This window comes from Oryza glaberrima, chromosome 8 (genome assembly GCF_000147395.1).
Source record: "Oryza glaberrima chromosome 8, OglaRS2, whole genome shotgun sequence".
NCBI lineage: Eukaryota > Viridiplantae > Streptophyta > Magnoliopsida > Poales > Poaceae > Oryza > Oryza glaberrima.
Window position 1 is genome coordinate 8,231,446 of NC_068333.1, and position 19,470 is coordinate 8,250,915.

The 19,470-nt window shown below is 44.0% G+C and overlaps 3 protein-coding genes across 4 annotated transcripts; 2 read left to right on the forward strand and 1 right to left on the reverse strand.

The window, feature by feature from the left end:
- Nucleotides 1–918: 918 nt before the first annotated feature.
- On the forward strand, nt 919–5,037 carry LOC127782760 (uncharacterized). Of its 2 annotated transcripts, none has more exons than XM_052310028.1 (6): nt 919–1,271; nt 2,001–2,218; nt 2,610–2,738; nt 3,487–3,618; nt 3,713–3,817; nt 4,813–5,037. In XM_052310028.1, exons 1-6 carry the CDS (start codon nt 947–949, stop codon nt 4,903–4,905), a joined length of 1,002 nt encoding a protein of 333 aa, XP_052165988.1. In that variant the 5' UTR covers nt 919–946; the 3' UTR covers nt 4,906–5,037. The 2 variants fall into 2 exon arrangements, with proteins under 2 accessions (XP_052165988.1, XP_052165989.1); XM_052310029.1 differs by lacking the exon at nt 4,813–5,037 and adding an exon at nt 4,656–4,706.
- On the reverse strand, nt 4,931–7,065 carry LOC127782124 (probable leucine-rich repeat receptor-like protein kinase At1g35710). The gene is made up of 2 exons (XM_052309198.1): nt 5,627–7,065; nt 4,931–4,988 (listed from the first exon to the last, which is right to left on the reverse strand). Exons 1-2 carry the CDS (start codon nt 7,063–7,065, stop codon nt 4,931–4,933), a joined length of 1,497 nt encoding a protein of 498 aa, XP_052165158.1.
- A 7,299-nt stretch (nt 7,066–14,364) lies between these two features.
- Nucleotides 14,365–19,257, forward strand: LOC127781120 (nuclear pore complex protein NUP43). The gene is made up of 5 exons (XM_052308026.1): nt 14,365–15,034; nt 16,322–16,391; nt 18,063–18,297; nt 18,380–18,453; nt 18,535–19,257. Exons 1-5 carry the CDS (start codon nt 14,424–14,426, stop codon nt 18,607–18,609), a joined length of 1,065 nt encoding a protein of 354 aa, XP_052163986.1. The 5' UTR covers nt 14,365–14,423; the 3' UTR covers nt 18,610–19,257.
- Nucleotides 19,258–19,470: the final 213 nt, after the last annotated feature.

Sequence of the window (19,470 nt, forward strand, 5' to 3'; positions counted from 1 at the left end):
ACCCCCCCAAACCGTTGTCGCGCCTAGACGTGCGCCGCCGTGTAGCCACCCCTTTCCCCTCGGGCGCCAATCGCCGCGCCGCGCCGATGCGCTCGGCCATCGCCCAAGCGGAGCCGACGCCGCCGCTGGCGCCCCCTCCAATCGGCGCCACTCCCTTCCCTCCCTCCCTCCTCTGCCCGGCGCCGCCCCGATTCCTCCCCTCTGCGCCGCCTCCCGGCCGCCCTACCAAGCCGCCGCGCCGCGCAGCCTCTCTCCTCCTGCGCGCGGCTCCTGCACGCAACCGCACCACCACCAGGCTCTCTCTCCCTGCCGCCAAGCTCTCCCCCTTCCACACTGCCGGCCCCCTCTTCCCCACCGCCGCCGCCCATCACCTGCGTCGCCGGCGCCCATCCTTTGCTGCGCGCGCGTGACGGCGTGTGTGAGGAGGAAAAAAAAGGCAGAGAGAGAAAGAGAACGACGAAGAGAAGAAACCGTTAGAAAGAGAAAATAAAAAGAGAAATGAAAGAAAAAGGAAGTGGGACCCCCCTTGACTCCTCCTCCCTGTGAAGCCATGAAGGGAGAGAGATGTGACGTGGCAACCTGACACGTGGGGTCCACGCTGACTCAGCTGCCACGTAGGACAAAATCGGGCTCAAAACCACCGAAGGACCTATTGTGACCTGTTTTGGTAAGTTAAGGGACCCTCGATATCTGGTTTTGCGGTTCGAGGACGTTTTTTATCTCGGTGATAAGTTGAGGGACCTTCAGTATACTTTTTCCACAGAAGAAAGTGGAACGAAAGCCCAACCAAATTATTATCCAGGCCCAGCCAACGGCGACCACAAACCGAGCAGATAAGCCCATCCACAGATCGGGTGGCTCCCGTTTGCCGCCTAACGGCAACCTCCCCACCCAAAACCAAACGCCGTCACCTCTCAACCCCGCCCCAACTCAAAGCCTCTTCCAAATGGCCCTCACAGCCGCCGTCTCCGTCCCCTTCGCCGTCACCCCTCTCCGCCGCCTCTCCTCCTCAACGACGACGAGGGCTTTCAGCTTCAGGGTGTCCGCGGCGGCGATGGCGGCGGCCGCGAAGACGGCGGTGCAGCCGGCCGTGGTGGTGGGCGGGGGGCGGGTGGGGCAGGCGCTGCTCTCCATGGGCCCGCCGGGAGCGGACGTGCTCGTCGGCCGCGGCGAGAAGGTGCCGGAGGACGCGCCCGGTCCGATCCTTGTCTGCACCCGCAACGACGATCTCGACGCCGTGCTCGACGCCACCCCGAGGTCGCGGTGGCGCGGTACGTTCGCCCCTCTCCCGGCTCTCCTCTCCTCTCCTCTCCGTCTCCCGCCTGGCAGCCGCGCCGTCTCCTGCTCTGCATTGCTTCTGCTTGTTAGCTGCTCTGCGATTCAGGTCGTTCGTCAGTAACTCAGTATGCGTTTGATTGGTGCCTGTGGTGCATCGCTTCGTTTTCACCCGAAAATGCGGACGGCTTGGACGAATTTAACCAAGTTGTGACGTGAATTGGAGTATTGTTGTTGAACCCAATTTCTCAAACTTGCTTAGCAGTTGAGTTCAGTTCAGTTCTTTTTGTTTAGTATAGAGTTTGCTATTAACTGATGCCCGATAGTCCAATGAAAAAAAAGTCCGGATCTATTTCTCGAATGGGTGGTCTTGGGAAAGCTGGTCATAGTTGATGTATTATGAACGCGATTGTAAAGCAAATTCGTTTGGTGACTTTCAGATTGGATCAGCTAACTGACAAGAATGCTCAGTAGGTTTCAAAAAAAAAAAAAAAACAAGAATGCTCAGAATTCCGGATATTGGATATTAGACAAACAGACATATAGTGCTTCAGAAGTTTAATCCTTAGCACAGCTGTCAATACATTTCTATGAACGTCATCCTTCCTAAATAGTATAAGTGTTCACTTTCTTCTTATGTATGAGCTGGTGTAGCATGAGCCCATTTCCCTCCCAGTATTGGAGTGTGCAGTGTGCTGGTACTTTCTGAGCTAACACTAGAGCAGATTTGGTGTTTTTCCAGAATGGAATGTTGGACCCTTGGTTTGAGAGCAAGGGACTAGTGGATGCGAACCAGGTGTTGGCCTACTTTGCCGTGTCGAAGCTTGGTGAGCCACCAGTGGATGGGATTACTGACACTAATCCCGAGGGGCTGACTGCTGCATTTGGAAACTGGGCTCCAGCCGTGGCTACTCGCCTGCAAAATGGCGGGCTTACCTGCAAGGTGGTTTTACACAGTTACATTAGTTGTACTTCTAGCTGATGCTCATAAATTGCAATTCTGCATGCCTTCATCACAGATTACCATCATTTCTACTAAGATTTGACTGTAAATGCACAGTAAGGTGAAGGACCATTGATAACAAAGTGCGTAGCAAAAATGCACTCACATCTTTGTTTGTGCTTACAGCACATTGTAATGGACAGTGCGTGCACGTCATAAAATACTCAATTGATTAACAATATATTCTTGTCATGTCATGTGTAAGATTTTAAATAAAACGAACAAAATTCCAACGGTCAACAAAAAATAATGAACCCTGTGCTGTTATATACTGACAAGCATATCCATTAGTTGTAAGTAATCCTGTTGCGATTGCCCACTGGAAAATCAGGTACTTGAAAAAGAAGCATTTCAGAAGCAAATGCTAGAGAAACTGATCTGGATTTCAGCATTCATGCTTGTTGGTGCCCGTCATCCAGGAGCTACTGTTGGTGCGGTCGAGAAAGAATACCGATCTGAGGTAACCCTTATTCCTTAAACTTTAATATATATTCTGTGTTTCTTTCTCTCCATTAATTTGAAGCTTAGAAGGCAGTAAGTTCCCAACACAACAAATTTGTGAGGAATCCCTTCTTGTCATAACACAGAATCTTCGAGATCCTCTGTAATATGCTGGTTTCTACCAAGGCATATATTAATTGCAAGCAAAAAGAAAAATGAAATCATTATTTCCTGATTGTACTTCCTGCATAAAATTGTCTATTGTCTTCCATACTTTGTTCGTCCACTTAAGATAATAGCTATTTATGATTTAGTTTACTTTGGTAATTTTGATGGGAGTGCCTGAAGATAGAGACACAGTTTTACGTGCAAGACAGGATTTGTCAAGAGCAGGAATAGTGTTCACACGTGACCAATAGTAACCAGTGAGGTGTTTGTTATCTTAGAGATAAGATTATATCTACTCTTGTTAACTATGTCCTTAGTTTTATAGATAAATTTCTTGTGAATCAAGTCATCTCATCTATAAAAGGAAGGACTAAATCTCTTCTCATTGACCAGACATGAGTAAACAAACAAGTCCCCTGTCTCTAAACTCTAGGTTATTCTTGACCTACGTCCCCAACCGGTGTGCTACTTTGCCTAGCCGCCATTTTTACTTTAAGTTGCCACCATCTAATCTCTCTTCGATGAATACTATCCCAATTGTGTGAATCAAGGTTCACAACATAAAAAAAAACATATTCATTTATATTTTGTTCTCACAGGTTGCCAGCCTGATAGCAGAATTAGCATCTGCTGCAGCTGAAGAAAGGGGGCTTACATTTGATGCAGGCATAGAAGAGAGACTTTGCGCATACTCCAGAGCTGTTGCACACTTCCCAACTGCTGTAAAAGAGGCAAGTCCTGCCTATCATAAGCTATCTATATAACAATTAAACATTGCCTATTCTAGTGCCTTTTAAATTAAAATGTAAGCTTTCCATGGAGCAGTTCAAGTGGAGGAATGGATGGTTTTACTCTCTCACCGAAAAGGCGCTCGCACAAGGAAAGCCGGATCCATGCCCACTCCACACAGCTTGGCTCAAGGAGATTAAGGTCATATAAAGAACTTTTATGTACAGAAGATGTGTGGTTTCGAGTCATGTTGATGTTATCCATATAGAGAAAATCGCATAATCTGATAAACTACTTTAGGTGCCTGTTTGATTTGAGTTTAGTTAGCCTGTTATATTAGTAATTTCCATGTCACCTGTGTCACAATAAACCTTTCTATGTGAAAAATTGAGTGCTCAAGCTGGTCGTTATAAACTTATAATGGTCAAAGTTCGTGATAAGCACCATATACATATAATGTTTGCTGTTACTAGTATCTGCTGGCTATATTAACAGTAAATGCTACGCTACGTACTACTGTTATGCTTCTGTACTGAATAGTAACTATGCAATATCTAGACCATCCAATCAGGATCCAACTGTGGCTACAGCAACTGCTACAGTGTTTGGCTTATTCATGGAATAAGCCAAACAGCATATTTGCAAACAAGAAGTAATTTGTGAATTAAACTTTTATATACGTGTTCTTAGCGACCTAAAAGCAAAGGCTGAAAAATAAACTTCGATGAAAAACCCCAAAATCAGCTTCAAATTTAAGGTCGAAAATTCAAATTTTGGCTTATAAGCATAAGTATAAACGAAAAGATGAGGCTGCACTGGATGCCAAATTGATTATTACCGAGACACAACTTATGATGCTTGAATAACTTACAACCACTTTTATCCTTTTCCAATAGTCTCCTCACACAGTAATAATCAATGGTTCCCTATTATTCTCTCCTCATCCTCTTTTAACTTTTGAGGTGACGCCTCATGTAGGTTATTTTCCCCAGTAGCATTATACAGCTAACTCAAACCTTCTCCACCTCTGCATCTTCAGCTAAAGAACTATTGCAATTATTTCACGCCAGAATGACAAGAGCACATTTCCTTTACTTCTCCTGATGATCACACCTCCACAGAGTTACATGAATAGTTGGTAATTATTCAGATTTTGCATACATGCAACAAATCTTTTGCATAATCTTCTTTTGTAGATGATCAACTTGGCCAAAAAAGGCAAATCTCCAAGGCTCAAACAAAAGCAGTACCCCGAACCACAGCCAAAATCCGAAGACCAGCCCAGCTAATACGGAGTAAAACCAGCTTAGGATTTCAAGTTCCTGGCTGTCTGTACTTCCCCCTATCAATGCTGATGTAGAATTTGAACCATCTGAACATGAAATGTTCAATGGGAAGCCACATAACCCAAAGTTGTTGCTATAAATTGATGGATCTGCAAGCGTCCGGAGTTGATAACCAGATGGTATCTCGCCTGATAAATGATTGTTGGACAAATTTAGTGAACTAAGAGACATCGAATTTGAGATGCTTGAAGGAATAGAGCCGGAGAGTTCATTCCAAGAAAAATCAAGAGACTCGAGTATCTTCAAATTGCCAATCTCTTTAGGAATAATGCCAGATAGATGATTTCTCGACAAGTTTAGGAACCTCATGCTTTCAAGATTGCACAACTCCGAAGGAATCTCATTGGAGAGATAGTTGCTTGATAGATCAATACCTGCCATGAGTGCAACCGTTCCTTGGAAAGTATGGTTTTGCCTCTTCCAGTTTATGCCAATTCGGTCTGTGTATGTGTAATCAACACGCCCATCCAAAATGTGGTGTTGGACTTTCCAAGGCAAGTTCAGTTCAGTTTTTGGTTGTATCATGGATGTAAAATTTCCAAAACTTCTCGGTATCGAACCTACTAAATTGTTCATAGCTAGGTCCAACAATTGAAGATGGGAGAGTTGTGATAGTTCCTTCAGGATACTCCCATTGAACACATTAGATCGCAGAATGAGAAACCTCAGTAAGGGATTGCAAGTTCCAATCCATGAGGGAATTGTGCCAGTAAAATGGTTGCCACCAAGATCTAGAATTATTAGCCACTTGCATCCCTTTAGGACCATTGGATATCCCCCAGTGAGGTTGTTGTTAGCAAGATGCACCGATTCCAATGATGAATTAGGGTAAGCCGACATCGGAGGAACCTCCCCAGAAAAGGAGTTGTATGACAAATCCATGAATACCAGGTCCTGCAAGTGCCATAGGCAACTAGGGATCTCTCCATGGAGATGATTGTTTGACAGGTCCAAGATTTCCAGAGAATCCAGCTGACAAAATGTCAAAGGAAATTCTCCCGAGAAGCTGTTGCTGGCCAACACAATGGTCACAAATTGCCTACTGCCAAGATCACTTGGTATAGTGCCACTGAACCTGTTATTGCTGAGATCAAGGCCATAGAGATTCCTGAGGGATGATATGGATGCAGGAACCTCACCCTCCAATCGATTCGTGCCGACGTCGATGGTTCGCAACGCTGTCAGGTTGAAGATTTCCGGCGGTATCACGCCTGTGAAGCCGTTGGAGAAGAGATCCATTACCAACAGGTCTGTCAGGTTCCCCACGGAATTTGGAATCGGCCCTGTCAAGAAATTATCCGCTAGCTCCAGTGCCTGCAAGCTTGCCAGCCTTCCGATCTCCGCCGGGATCTCGCCGGTGAGCTTGTTCTTCGCCAGGCGCAAATACTTCAGCTTTGTCGTGTTGCAGATCGTCGGCGGGATGCTGCCGGTGATCGAGTTGTTCTGAACACGGAATTGTGTGAGTTCTATCCAGTTCGTGAACAATTCTGAAGGGATGTCACTGTTAAGCCTGTTTCTTGACACGTCGAACACGGTCATCTTCCCCATGGCGGAGAGCGACCTCAGGATAGGACCGTACAGTCCATTGGAGGACAGGTTGAGGTAGCTCAGCTGTTGCAGCGTCGCCGGCGACAATGGCAAGACGTCCAGTATGTGGCCGGCGAAGGCGTTGTCGGAAAGGTCAAGGTACGTCAGGTTGCTGGCCCTGGTGGAGACGTTCGCTGCCACGACGCCGGCGGTGATGTTGTTCCGGCGGAGGTCGAGCTTCGCGAGCGCCGGGAACGCGGCGAGGTCGAGCGCGCGGAGCTCGCCGTGGAGCCCTGCGCCGGGGAGGCTGAGCTCCGCGACGTGGCCGGCGGCGTCGCACGTGACGCCGCGCCAGGACGAGCAGGCGGAGCTGGAGGTCGCCGGTGACCATGTGGTCAGCGGAGACGCTGACGCCGCCGCCGACAAGGTGGATTTCCACCGGAGGAGGGATTCTGCCTCGCCGTGCTGGATGATCGTCGAGCTGGAACACGGCGGCGTCGACAGCAGCAGAAGCAGAAGGGAGATGCGGAGGGGGATGATGGATTTTGATGCGTGTGTTCGTGACCGGAGAGCCATCAGTGGCACATCGTGTTCTTGGGATTACTCCCTACAGTAGAGTAGACGGATGATGAACTGACAGCGGGTCAAATATTTGGAAGGAGTCCATCTTGCGAGACTTGTAGTACTAGACAATTCATCCTCAATAATGATAGTTCCTGTGCTACTGTTATTTGACATCTCTATCGAACGGATAACGTGTTAATTAGACCAAGTACAATAGCATACTACTAGCTATAAACACATTTCGAGAAGATAAAAAATGAGAGAGAAGACTACAGATTTATAGCCAGCTGCAGCACATACTCCAAAATGCATGTGTGTATGATAGGTGAGATCGAGATATGGTGCAATTGTTACTACAACTGCAACTTTAGCAGTTGCAGTGTAGCCGATGGATCAAAAATCAACGGCTCAGATGACAGGTAAATACTGTTCATAAAATACTATAGCAAATTTGTACTATAGCGATTACTGTAGTATCAATGGTGCAACAGGATGACAGAGCGAATCAGAGCGTTGGCTCCATCGATCCAACGGTTATAATGTGCTTTGACTGCTAAAGTTGCAGTCGTTACTACTACAGCACCGGATCTCAATTCATGATATGTGGGACTAGGTATTAATTGTGTAGTATATGTTTATAGGTGATTATTATATGAATTAGCTATTAAATTGACCATAGATGATTTGAAGCCAACAATTAGTTATACTACTCCCTCCGTCTCATAATGTAAGACTTTCTAGCATTGCTCATATTCATATACTCCCTCTGTTTCACAATGAAAGTCATTTTAGCATTTCTCATATTCATATATGTCTAGATTCATTAACATCTATATAAATATGGATAATGTTAGAAAGTTTTACATTATGAAACGGAGGAAGTATTAAACTTGCTCTTATGCCTCTCTCGTTGTTGTGCTCCAATAAACTCTGTTTAAGACAGCACATGAATCCTCTTCGCTCCAATCCTAACCCCCGTCACATTCTCCCCCATCTAATCCTAACCCCAAATCAAAGTCAGATCCATCACCATCGTCATGACGGCCGCCCAAAAAGAGAGGTAGATGGTGCTGACCATATCTAACTTCTCCTCGGATTGGTAAGGGGCTGTTTCCCCCGAAAACTTTCCCAAAAACATCACATCGAAACTTTGGACACATGTATGGAGCATTAAATACAGATAAAAAGAAAAACTAATTGCATAGTTTGTATGTAAATTGTGAGATGAATCTTTTGAGCCTAATTAGTCTATGATTAGTCATACTACAGTAACCTATATGTGCTAATGACGGATTAATCATGAAATTAATTTTTTCATTCGTGTCCGAAAACTTCTTTCGATATCCGGTCCAACGTCCGATGTGACACCTTAAAATTTTTATTTTCCAACTAAACAGGCCCTAAGTATCTGAGATTGTACACGTTCCTGGCAGATGACCATGTGATTAGAGGAGACACTCTGCGTCCGCCACCAACCAGCCGACTTTTGACACGCAATTCACATGACAGCACAATAACCATTGTACTTTCGTAACGACGAACGGATTCTTTTCAAGCAAAGCAACAAAGATTTATCCTCTTTCGTGGAAGAATCCTGATTGTTGAAATGGCAAAGATAAACAACACCTCGGATCGACGGAAGAATGCTGAAAATTACCCCAAGTACCAACTATATGATAAAAAAAAAAACCCCCACATGTAGCGGACGAGAGCCTAGCAATCAACTGATTGGGTCCAAGAACATCAGTGTCTATCAGTGTTTATCAGTGTCTAATCGACAGGCATGCGAAATTTTCTGAGCATGAAGCCCGCGTACAGTAGCAACGATGGCAAGGTAAAGCAAGTAACAACGCCGCGGGAAGGTGATTTTAAAGCAATGGGATTACCTATTTCAGCAGGATGGTCAGCGGACGAAGAAAGAGGCCACAGCTGTAATATCTTTCCACGAGAGATGCAGCAGTTGTGTCCACCAGATCTTGGGCGTACACAAAAGGGACAGATACCCAAGTTGCAGTCACGAGAACTTAAGACACAGAAAGAAGAGGAGGAGCATGAAATGTGATTTAATCAAATCAAACCGATGATACCCACAAATAAGACATTAAAGGAGAAGTGCATTAATAAGGGAGGATATGTCGATTGTGGTCTTGAAGATACACTTGATGTGCTTATGGATGTGAATATCATGTTTGAGCTCCCCCTAATTTTTTTTCAACACCTGATATAGAGGTCACAAAGCTCGTTCTTGGTTCAAATAACACTTTGTCTGAGAAGCTAAAAAAACTAAGTGAGCGCCTAAATTAAAGCCTCTAATTAACATATTGGTTTTATAGTGGTTGATGGAGGTTAATATTTGTCACTTCCATTCTATTCTAAATTAGGCCGAAAGGAGAGTGAATTAATGAAAACTAGCATAGGGCTTAGTGGTTTTTATGGGAGTTGGCTAAGGCTAAGGGTGTTTATGTCTATAGAGATTATTGTTGGAAGTAAAAACCATGCCTACTACTTTTTTGTGTTGTTGATGTTAAGTGTAGTGTAATGTTTTATTATGTCGTGATTGAATTCATGATAATTGTTGTATCACATATACTTTACATCAATGTTTGATGCAATGGATTAATGCTAACATGGAGGTGGTTAAGACCGATAACTCAGCTTATATCACCTTGATAGACACACCGGTTGATTGGCGGAACAACAACATGCAATACTTGATAGGCAGATATTATCAGACTATGATTAATATAGTACTAAGGATGGTTTTGTGCCGATACAAGCTAAACCGGTTATTTTAGCTCGACTTAATAATCTGTCTTTGTAAGTGATAAGTAAAAAAGATAGTATTTAGTGGTTGCCAATGCGTACTGAGTATTATTTAGAAAAGAACCATATGCATGAAACTTCATAACCACCATCCAAAGCGGATTCTCCGCACATCACCAAACTCCTCAATTGTTTCATGCATATTATTCTTTGCAGAATGATACTCCGCAGTACGCTTTTGCAAACACTCTATACTATCTTTTTTACTCATTATTTATTAAGTCGAGCTACACTAGCTGGCTAAGCATGTATTTATACAAAACCATCCTTACCAATACTAACATAATCGTAGGCCAGCAAATCTCTACCAATCAATCATTGCAGTCGTATTGTCAATCAACCGCCATGTCTATCAAGGCAATGCAAGATGATTTGTCGGCCTCAACCATCTCCACATCGACATCCAACTATTGTATCAAACATTGATGTAAAGTAGAGGAGATACAATAGTTTGCATGAATTCAATCCTGACCTAATAAAATATTATACCTACCCATAACATCAAGAACATAAAAAGCAGTAGGCATATAGTATATATATACTTTCAACAGTAAGTTTCATAGACATAACACAACACCTTAGCCTCAGCCAACTCTCCCAAAAAACCATTACACTCCATGTTAGTTTCCATTAATTCACTCTCCTTCTGGCCTAATTTAGAAAGGAACGAAAGTGGCAAAATATCAATACCATCACCTCCATCAACCAACATACAACCAATAGGTTAAAACAGAGGCTTTAGGTGCTCACCCCATTTTTCTGAATTTTCAAACATAGCATTTTTTGGACCAAGAATGAGCTCCACGACCTCCACTCTCATGTGTTTGAAAATCAGCCGGATGCTCAAACACCATCTTCACATCCATGATCACATCCTGTGTATCTTCAAGATGATCGTCGACATTTCCTTCTTGGTACGCTTCTCCTTCCATGTCTTATTTGTGGGTGTGTCGGTTTGATTTAATTTGACCATTCCTCACGCTCATTCTTTTCTCTCCTTCTAAAGTTCTCGTGATCGCTTATTCTGCCCACATTGCTTTTGTGTACGCCTAAGATCTGGGTTTTGGTTGCGTCCCTAATGAAAGGATATTGTTGCCTCTTGAAGAAACATGTTTCTTCGCCCGCTAACCATCCTGCTGAAATTAATCATTCCATTACTCTATACTCCCTCCGTCCAATAAAAAAAGCAATCTAGGATAGGATGTGATGTTTCTATGTCCAGATTCATTGTACTAACACTACTATAGAAACAATTTTTCTACACAAGGGGCCCTATAAGGTTGCAGGCTGACCATAACTGGTCGCGCCTTCGAAAATCAACCTATATTTTCGCATACGGCTCCTTAAGAGGTCCGCATGCAAAAATCTATTTTCGTATGCGGACCTCTAAGAGAGTGATATGCAAAAATAAGTATTTTCCTCGGTGGGTCTCTTAAATGGTCGCATGAAATGTATTTTCGCAGGCGGGCCTCTTAAATATTCGCCTAGAAGTCTGACTTACTTCCTTTTTTCCCTCAGCATTTCAATTTATTTTTTGAAGTCATCCTTATCTCCTCTCATCTCTCTCTCTCTCTCACCTCCTTCCTCCTCATATTACACTTCTCTCCCATTTCTCACCTTTTCTTCTCTCTCCCTCAACTCCCCTCCTGGGAACGGCTAGTGGCGGGCACACGGTAGCTAGCCGGCCGCCCCCGCCGTTGACGCGAGGGAGACGGCCCTACCCCGCCCTCGAGAGCGGCGGTAGCGGGAGCGAGCAAGCCGGTGATCGGATCCACTGCCCTCGCCCTCGGGAGCAACGGCGGCAGGCAGAGGCAACACGACGACGACGACCAGCGGTGTTGGCTGCGACGGGCGGTAGCAGCTAGAGTTTTGGAAGAATCGGGGAGCTAGGGTTTCGGGCTATATTGCATTTTGATATTTTTTTTATTTTTTTTTTGCCGAAACTATTTTCACGTGCGGTCAGCTTAGATGACCGCATGCGAAAAAAATAGCAATCTTTGTAGACACATGGGTGCAAAAGGACCGAAGGCCCGCATGCGAAAATCTATTTTGATCCTTTGAAAAAATTCTTCTTTAGTAGTGTAGGAAACATCACATTTTATCCTATAAGTTGGTTTTTTATGGACGGATGGAGTGTTACCTTCCCATGATGTCGTTACCTGCCTTGTCATCGTTGTAGCCGTACTGGTAAGTGGGCATTGCGCTCAGAAATTTCCATGGCTCCGATGCTCACGGATCCCATTGGATGATTGCATGCTGCTTCTTGCCTGCAGGCAGGGGCGGATCCAAGGGGTAGGCTTCATCAGGCTCAAGTCTGCATTCCGATTTTTGCAAAAAAAATTCAAGCATATAGCATTTCTCACATGGGAGCAGTTGGAGAAAGCGGGGAGAAGAGAAGAGGCGAATAACTGCGTCCCTGTCCACGCGATGAAGAAGAACAGGAGTGATAGAGCTGAACCGATATGCACTAAACGACCCAATTAACCAATTTAGCAAAAGCCCATTAAATGGCGAGTGATTGCCGGCGCAACGGTGACGAGCGACACCGGAGCGAGGCTGCGTTATGACCTGAGCTCATGAGAGATCGAATCATATAAACTAACAACAAATACACTAATAACTCCAGATAGTTTGAGAAGAAATTGGGGGATCGGGTGGAGAACAGGAAGGGAACAAAGGAAGAAGAACAATAGGAGGGAATCAGATTCAATTCATTTCATTTATCCCTCTCCTGGTACATGTTTCTTGCCTTATCATGGTAGTAAGACTGACTGGTGGGACCCCAATGCTGGATACATTTGTTTAGTACGAGTATGACATTATGGCCGAGGAAAGTGGACTGCGCCACTGTAGCCCGCAAGTGTGGGTGTCGATTTCTAAGATCGGCAATAAAATTTATAGGGTGCGCTAGATGCTAGAAAGAAATGGTGACACCGTGATTTATACTGGTTCAGGCCTTCGGGATGAGGTAATACCTAGTCCAATTATTTGGTGGATTATCTTTGTATCGAGTGTTGAATGAAGAGAGTGTGTAACCCTCTAGGGGTGCTGTCGATCCCCTTAATATAGCAGCAGGGTGACCGGCGGCAAGGAGGATGCAATATCCCTTACAATCCGGGCTCCTGCCATCCGTCAAGATATGGCGGGATATGTTTCTATCTCCTTATTCCTCACCATTTATAGTAACAGATTACATGGGCTTGGGCCCGTATCACGCTAGAGATCTGGCCTCTGAGTACCGTGATGGGCTACCCCAGTATGATAACTCCTACAGTGGGCCGTGCAGGCGTGCCGGGCCAGACAAACCAGGAGGCAGGAGCCTAGGAAGTGCTGCTTCCAGCTTGCTTGCTGCCATAAGGCCCTATTTGTTTCAGCTCAAGGCCCTATTTATTTCAGCTTAGAATTATTATAATCTAGATTATTAGTAGTAATCTGAAACAAACATGTAGATTATTATAATCTATAAGACATAATAGTATAATCTGGTTATCTCCTCTAAGCGTGTTTTTTCATATTATTTGGTGGCTAAAGACTCACTATCCTTATTCTACCATAATCCAGATAAACAACCAACTCATAGCTTATTCTACTATAGCTTATTATAATCCAGCTTATAGTAATCTAGCTCAATAATTTAGATTACAGTTAAAACAAACAGGCCTAACTTGCCTCGTTGCCTGCTACATTGCTTCTTGCGGCATGCGGCTTGCCTCGGTTGCCTGCATCCAGTGAGCGAGCTCTGTTCAGTTCTTTATTGTCTAGTGAAAAAATGAGGCTGTGAGGGGATTTATCATTTACATTTCGTAGTATTTGATTTATTGGTAGATTTGCAAATTGCAATGGAGAAGAAAATAGCATAGCTTAATTACTTTACAAGCCATTCAACTGATACATCCCCAACAGACGAGAGCACAAATAGACCAATCCAGCAAAACAGATACCAATAGATGATTAGATGAAGTGAGGAGAGCATATTTATTGAATGGTCCAAATTGAGCACCAACATGTTTTTCCAAAGACATTGGATGGTAAGATTTAGAGATTCTTTCAACAAAATTGGCTCGATAAATTTGACGTTGGAATATAGTGTAGGAAAGGATGTTGCATTTTCTTTTTCACATTTTTCCATTTGATACTTAAACTACCGGTTCATATTTTCTGATAATGGTATGCATTTAGCCGGTGCCGTACAGCAAGTCTGCGGGATCGCGTGGTGCCACGTGGCCGGCACGTGGGACTGACGCGGTACCACGCGACCGCTGCGCGGGATTGTTTCAGCCATCGATCCGCGTTTTGGTGTCGCGTCGAATAATCGATCCCACATTATCATCTTGCGGTACATGTATATTTTTACAATTCTTTTAAAAACACGTATATAATTACAAAACGTCAGAAATCATGTATATTTTAATTTTGTTTTCTAGATTTCGCCATCTATCAAAGAGAAAGAAGTCTTTTGCAAGGGGCATCTTTCACCAAAAATTTCACTCACAGCTTAAAATTTCCTCCTCCGCCCAAAAACCCTCTCGACGCTCCGAATCCCAGCAATGGCGGACCCGCCGTCCTTCCGCCGCCACCCGCACCCCTTCTCCATCGACCTCATCCGCTGGCTCCCCTCCTCCTCCTCCTCCTCCTCCTCCGACCGCCTCCTCGCCGCCGCCGTCCACGACCCGGCGGCGCCCTCCTCCTCCTCCCACCTCCACCTCCTCCCGCTCCACGACCCCTCCTCCCCGCTCGCCGCCCTCCCCCTCCCCTCCCGCGCCGCCTCCCTCCGCTGCTCCCCCTCCGTCCTCGCCGCGGCCACCTCCTCGGGGTCCCTCCACCTCCTCCCCTCCTCCCTCGACGCCGCCGGATCGGCCGGGGTGTCCGTCCCTGCCGGCGCCGGGTTCCACGTGGGTCCCGTCCGCGGCCTCGACTGCGGCGGCGGCGGGGAGGAGTGGGTGACGGCCGGGGAGGACGGCAGGGTGCACGTGGTGGGCGGTGGCGGGGATGGGAGGGTGGTGGCGAGGAGGCTGTGGGATGGGAAGGGGATGGCCGGGTACGAGGCCGCCAGGTGGGCGTCGGCGGCGGAGTTCGCCACCGGTGGCGCCGGCTGCGGCGTGCAGTGGTGGGACAGGAGGAAGGGGGACGCCGTGGTGGCGCAGTGCAAGGGCGTTTGGTGAGTGTGAGAAATGGTGGATCTCTCCTGTTCCTGGTTGTTGGTTGATGTGCTTGTAAATGCTAGTAGGAGTAGTACATTATTAGTGGTTCAATTAGGATCAAGGAAATCTTCTTTGCTTGTGATTGGTGAGTAGAGACTCAATGCGCGCACAATGATTTGATTGGTGCTAGTACATTACATGTTGTTTGCTCTGTAGATATGTATGTTCCTGCTGTTGTTATGAACATGCTAGATGTATATTTATGGTTATGGTTATGCTCATTGTTGTCATCACGTAATTAGGTCGACTGCTACGGTTATTTGCTTATGGGTTGATGAAAATTTTGGCAAGGAGAGCTTCCTGTAACTCTTTGATGGGATTCTAACATCTCAAGACATCTCTGCTTTCCTAAAATTTGGTGCACTCGAATCTGATATGGATGAAATGTACCTGTTACACAGGAATTTGATTCAAAAAATTTCAGGGTAACAAGCAACTCAATTCTTGAACTTCTCTACATTCCATTTCTGAAAGGCTATAGCTCAATAGTTATCGTTCTATTTTTAGTAGCTCAGCCTAAGCTTTACTAGTGCAGATTTTGATTAATTGTGTGATCCTTTTTTGTTGTGTACTTTTAAGATATTTACATGGCTGTTTATACTTGAGTAAAAAGGGTTGGGTCTGTATGCTGATAATTGCAAAATTCAAAGTTCTGTGGTTTTTTTAATTAAATTGTCAAGATTTAGGTTTAAAAATAATCATGCAAAAAATCATATAGATTCATCTCTACTCTCCAGTCTTCCTCAAAAAGCATATGGACTCCTACGTCATAAGAAAAAAAAGATAAAAATGATTTAGGCTTGTGATTATTTTTATTATCATGGTGATGAATCAAGATGTTTCATGTTTGGCGGATTTATTTGCTAAAACATCAAGATCTGATGTCCCAGAAAATAGGTTTTTTTTTTCTGAATGGCTGCACATCTTGAACTCATGTGCTAGAAGATTCAGGTTCTTTTATATAATGGATTGTTATGTTAAGTGGAATACAAGGCTGGATGGCTGAACCTTATGTGCTAGTATGCTGCAGACAATGAGTGGTTTTTGTATCACTACTTGATGGAAAAGCATAAAACTTCTGAATTACTGTTAATATCTAATTCATGATCAATTGTAAACATGTAAAGGTACCAATCTTAGCAATGTCATGTCATATAATTATGCCAGCGTTTATATTATTCCAGAAGTTGGTAATGTGCCATATTTGCTTGTTATGCTGACTTGATGACCTTGTGATTTTGCAGGGGCCGTGGCATTGTCACTGGTATGGTTCATTCCATTGACATTCATCCATCAAGAAAGCATATCTGTGTGGTAAGTTCAATGTCTTAGAAAATTTGTGTTGACTTGCGTGAATAGAAGAATTTAAAAAGTGATGAGTGTCATGGGCCAGGAGTCCCAGGCCCAATGGGAACAATATCCCCGCCCCACGCTACTTACGTATCTCAGTTAGATAGAGTCAGAGTCTGTTGGGATTAGGTTAGAGAGTCCTCGATCTATATAAAGAGGGATCTTATCCCAGGTCAGTGAGGCATTAGATTGAGTTATCTCTTAGGCTGTGTTCTTCCCCCCATTTTCCCAACCCACCTCTCTTGTTTTCCACGCGCACACTTTTCAAACTGCTAAACGGTGTGATTTATGCAAAAACTTTTTATATGAAAGTTGTTTTAAAAAATCATATTAATCTATTTTTCAAAAAAATTAGTTAATACTTAATTAATCATGAAATAATACGAGCTTAGTTTTGCATGCCGGGCTCCTCCCGAACACAGCCTTAGTGCCCACCGGCCCTGCCTTTCCTGCACAATGTGCTCTAGCTCCATTGCGCTGTTTAGGTCCAGGGCCAGTCCTGTTACTTCCTCTATTATAATCCAATTTATCCCCCTTCACCCCCTTTCATCTCAAATAATCCTCGCCCTGACAATGAGCCAAGGTATATAGCTTAATCAAACAGCTGAATGTTGCGTACACACCAAGAAGCCTCTGTTTGGACTTTGGACCATGAAGTTGGTATGATAGGGTGTCCGCTGTTCACTGAGAGTGATAGTTTCTGTTTTCTCCAAAAATCTTATAACCAAATAGAATACACGTAAGAGGAAACAACCATATATCAGTGTATTGACAAAATTTCAGCACAGGTGGAAATCTGGATTTGTTCTCAAAGTCTTTTTTTCAAAAGAAAAAGTATATCCATGTCGGCTGTTTTATTGAAATAATTAGAACTCCTTCAGAGTTAATGGCAACTAATTCCTTGATAATATCCTTAGGTCAGATGTATTTACTGATTTCTTGCAGCTCTTCTTAGTTATGTACAAGGGTTTCCATGTTATTCATACCCCCCCCAACCCCCCCCCCCCCCCCCACACACACACAAAAAGGGAAATGGCAATGTAACTAATAATTCATTGTAATGAATGAATGCTGTCGAGTCATTGGCTACAACTCTTGCTTCTTATATTTGCCAAAGATCGGAAATTTCCAATCAGAACAATCTTTGCTGTGACAACTAAAGTCAGTTATCTGTATTGCTTAACATTGATCAAGTTATCTTCTAAAATTATCTTCAAATTACATATTGACATGTTAGTATATATTGTGAAATCCTAGTGTTGACATAAATATGTTATATCATAGTTAACTAGGGATATTTGGTCAGGAAGCGGTTATGTTGCACTTTTGTGCATCTGTGCTGTACATGCCAGAGAATTAAGATGTCTATAATGGTGGAGTGGACCTAGACGACTTTAGGGGTACGTTCTCACTGTTTACATGATGGGGGAACTGTGGGAGAATGGTGACAGTTTTAAACCTGGGATACTGGTCTCTGGACTGTCTACCAATTAGTGTCAGACCACTCATGTTCTCACAACTGCCAAATAGACCTATACTGGTCCATCACTGCGGAACTCAGAGTTGAGATGAGTTGAAAAGCTGTGTTTACAGGAGAGTCATAACTGCAATTTGAACCAGCTCTGATGTTTTTAGGTGGGAGGGTCCTCAGGGACAATATTTGCTTGGGATCTGCGGTGGCCGCAGCAACCAATACCACTCTCTGGTTTAGGCCTTAATGGAACAGCACAGCCTGTGTCTGAGAGTGAGGTCTGGGAGGTTCTTTTTGACAATTACACTCAGTCTACTGATATCATCTCATCTGCCTCGACGAGAATATTACCTGTGATGATGTGCTCAGAGGATGGGATCCTTGCAGTCGTCGAACAAGGTAAGCCTATATGAAGAAACTTGTGCCATTTTTTTTGTTGGCTATTATTCAAATTGCTGAAAAAGTTACCTTTTTGTTGCAGATGAGAGGCCCCTTGAATTGCTTGCTGAACCTTGCGCTATCAACTCCTTTGACATAGATCCTCAGAACCCTTCTGTAAGTTCAAGGTTTCTCCAGTTTGAATAGTTTTTTCTTTATTGGAAATGAGATATTAAAATTGTTTTGCTTTTTGCGCAGGATGTGGTTTGTGCCCTGGAATGGGAATCAATTGGTGTACTAACACGTGGTAGAGATACAATGGCTGAAGAATGAAAAGTTCTATTTCGTTAAAAATTTCCCGCATGGTCTTCCTTAAATTGTGTGGGGCAACTATGCCAAGATAAACGTCTTCTAGGAATGACACTGATTCAAGTCGTCCAACTTATGTCTGGTGCTGGAGGAAATTGTCTTGCGACTTTGGGTCGTTGGTTCGTTGCCTTGTCGGTGTAATTGAAGATCGTGGAAATTTGATGTGAAAGATTATCGTTCCTAGTTTCCTACATGTGTAACTGCGCTTTACGGGAGTTGGGTGTTCCATTCTTGAAATGCAAGTTGGAATGGTCCAAAACTATTTTGGCAAGTTCTTTGTTGTAGACAGTATTTTGGTGCTCAGGGATGGGTCGACTGTTGTGAGAACTTTTTGTTCCATGTGCTCCCAAGTCATGCTAATGATGGCTACCATACAAAATTTCAAACGGAAATTGATTCCGGCACCGAGATGCCATTAAACCTTTATCTGTTATTATCGAAAAATTTCATCTGCTGCTTGTAGCTCAGGAAAGAACGCAAACCTTTTTCTCTCTCTGAAAATATTGAAAAATTTGGCAATGTCGGTTTCAACATTCTTGGATAGGATGGTAATTTTTTTTTCCTAGCTGGGACAGCAAATAGCTCCGGTTGAACTTTATTAAAACCGGGGAAGAGCTACAAGTGTATTATGACGAACAAGGCTGAAATTTTATTAGAATCCATTTGAAAATTTTAAATTTTGGTTTTCAAATTTGTGGTACATTATTCTATTCCCTTGGATTTATTAGATCTGAAATTGTTTTTGCCTTGAGAATTGCATCTTTTAAGAGCAAAGTGACTGAAGCTTGACTGGTTAGGTTTATTGTGTTGGAAATAATCCACTCA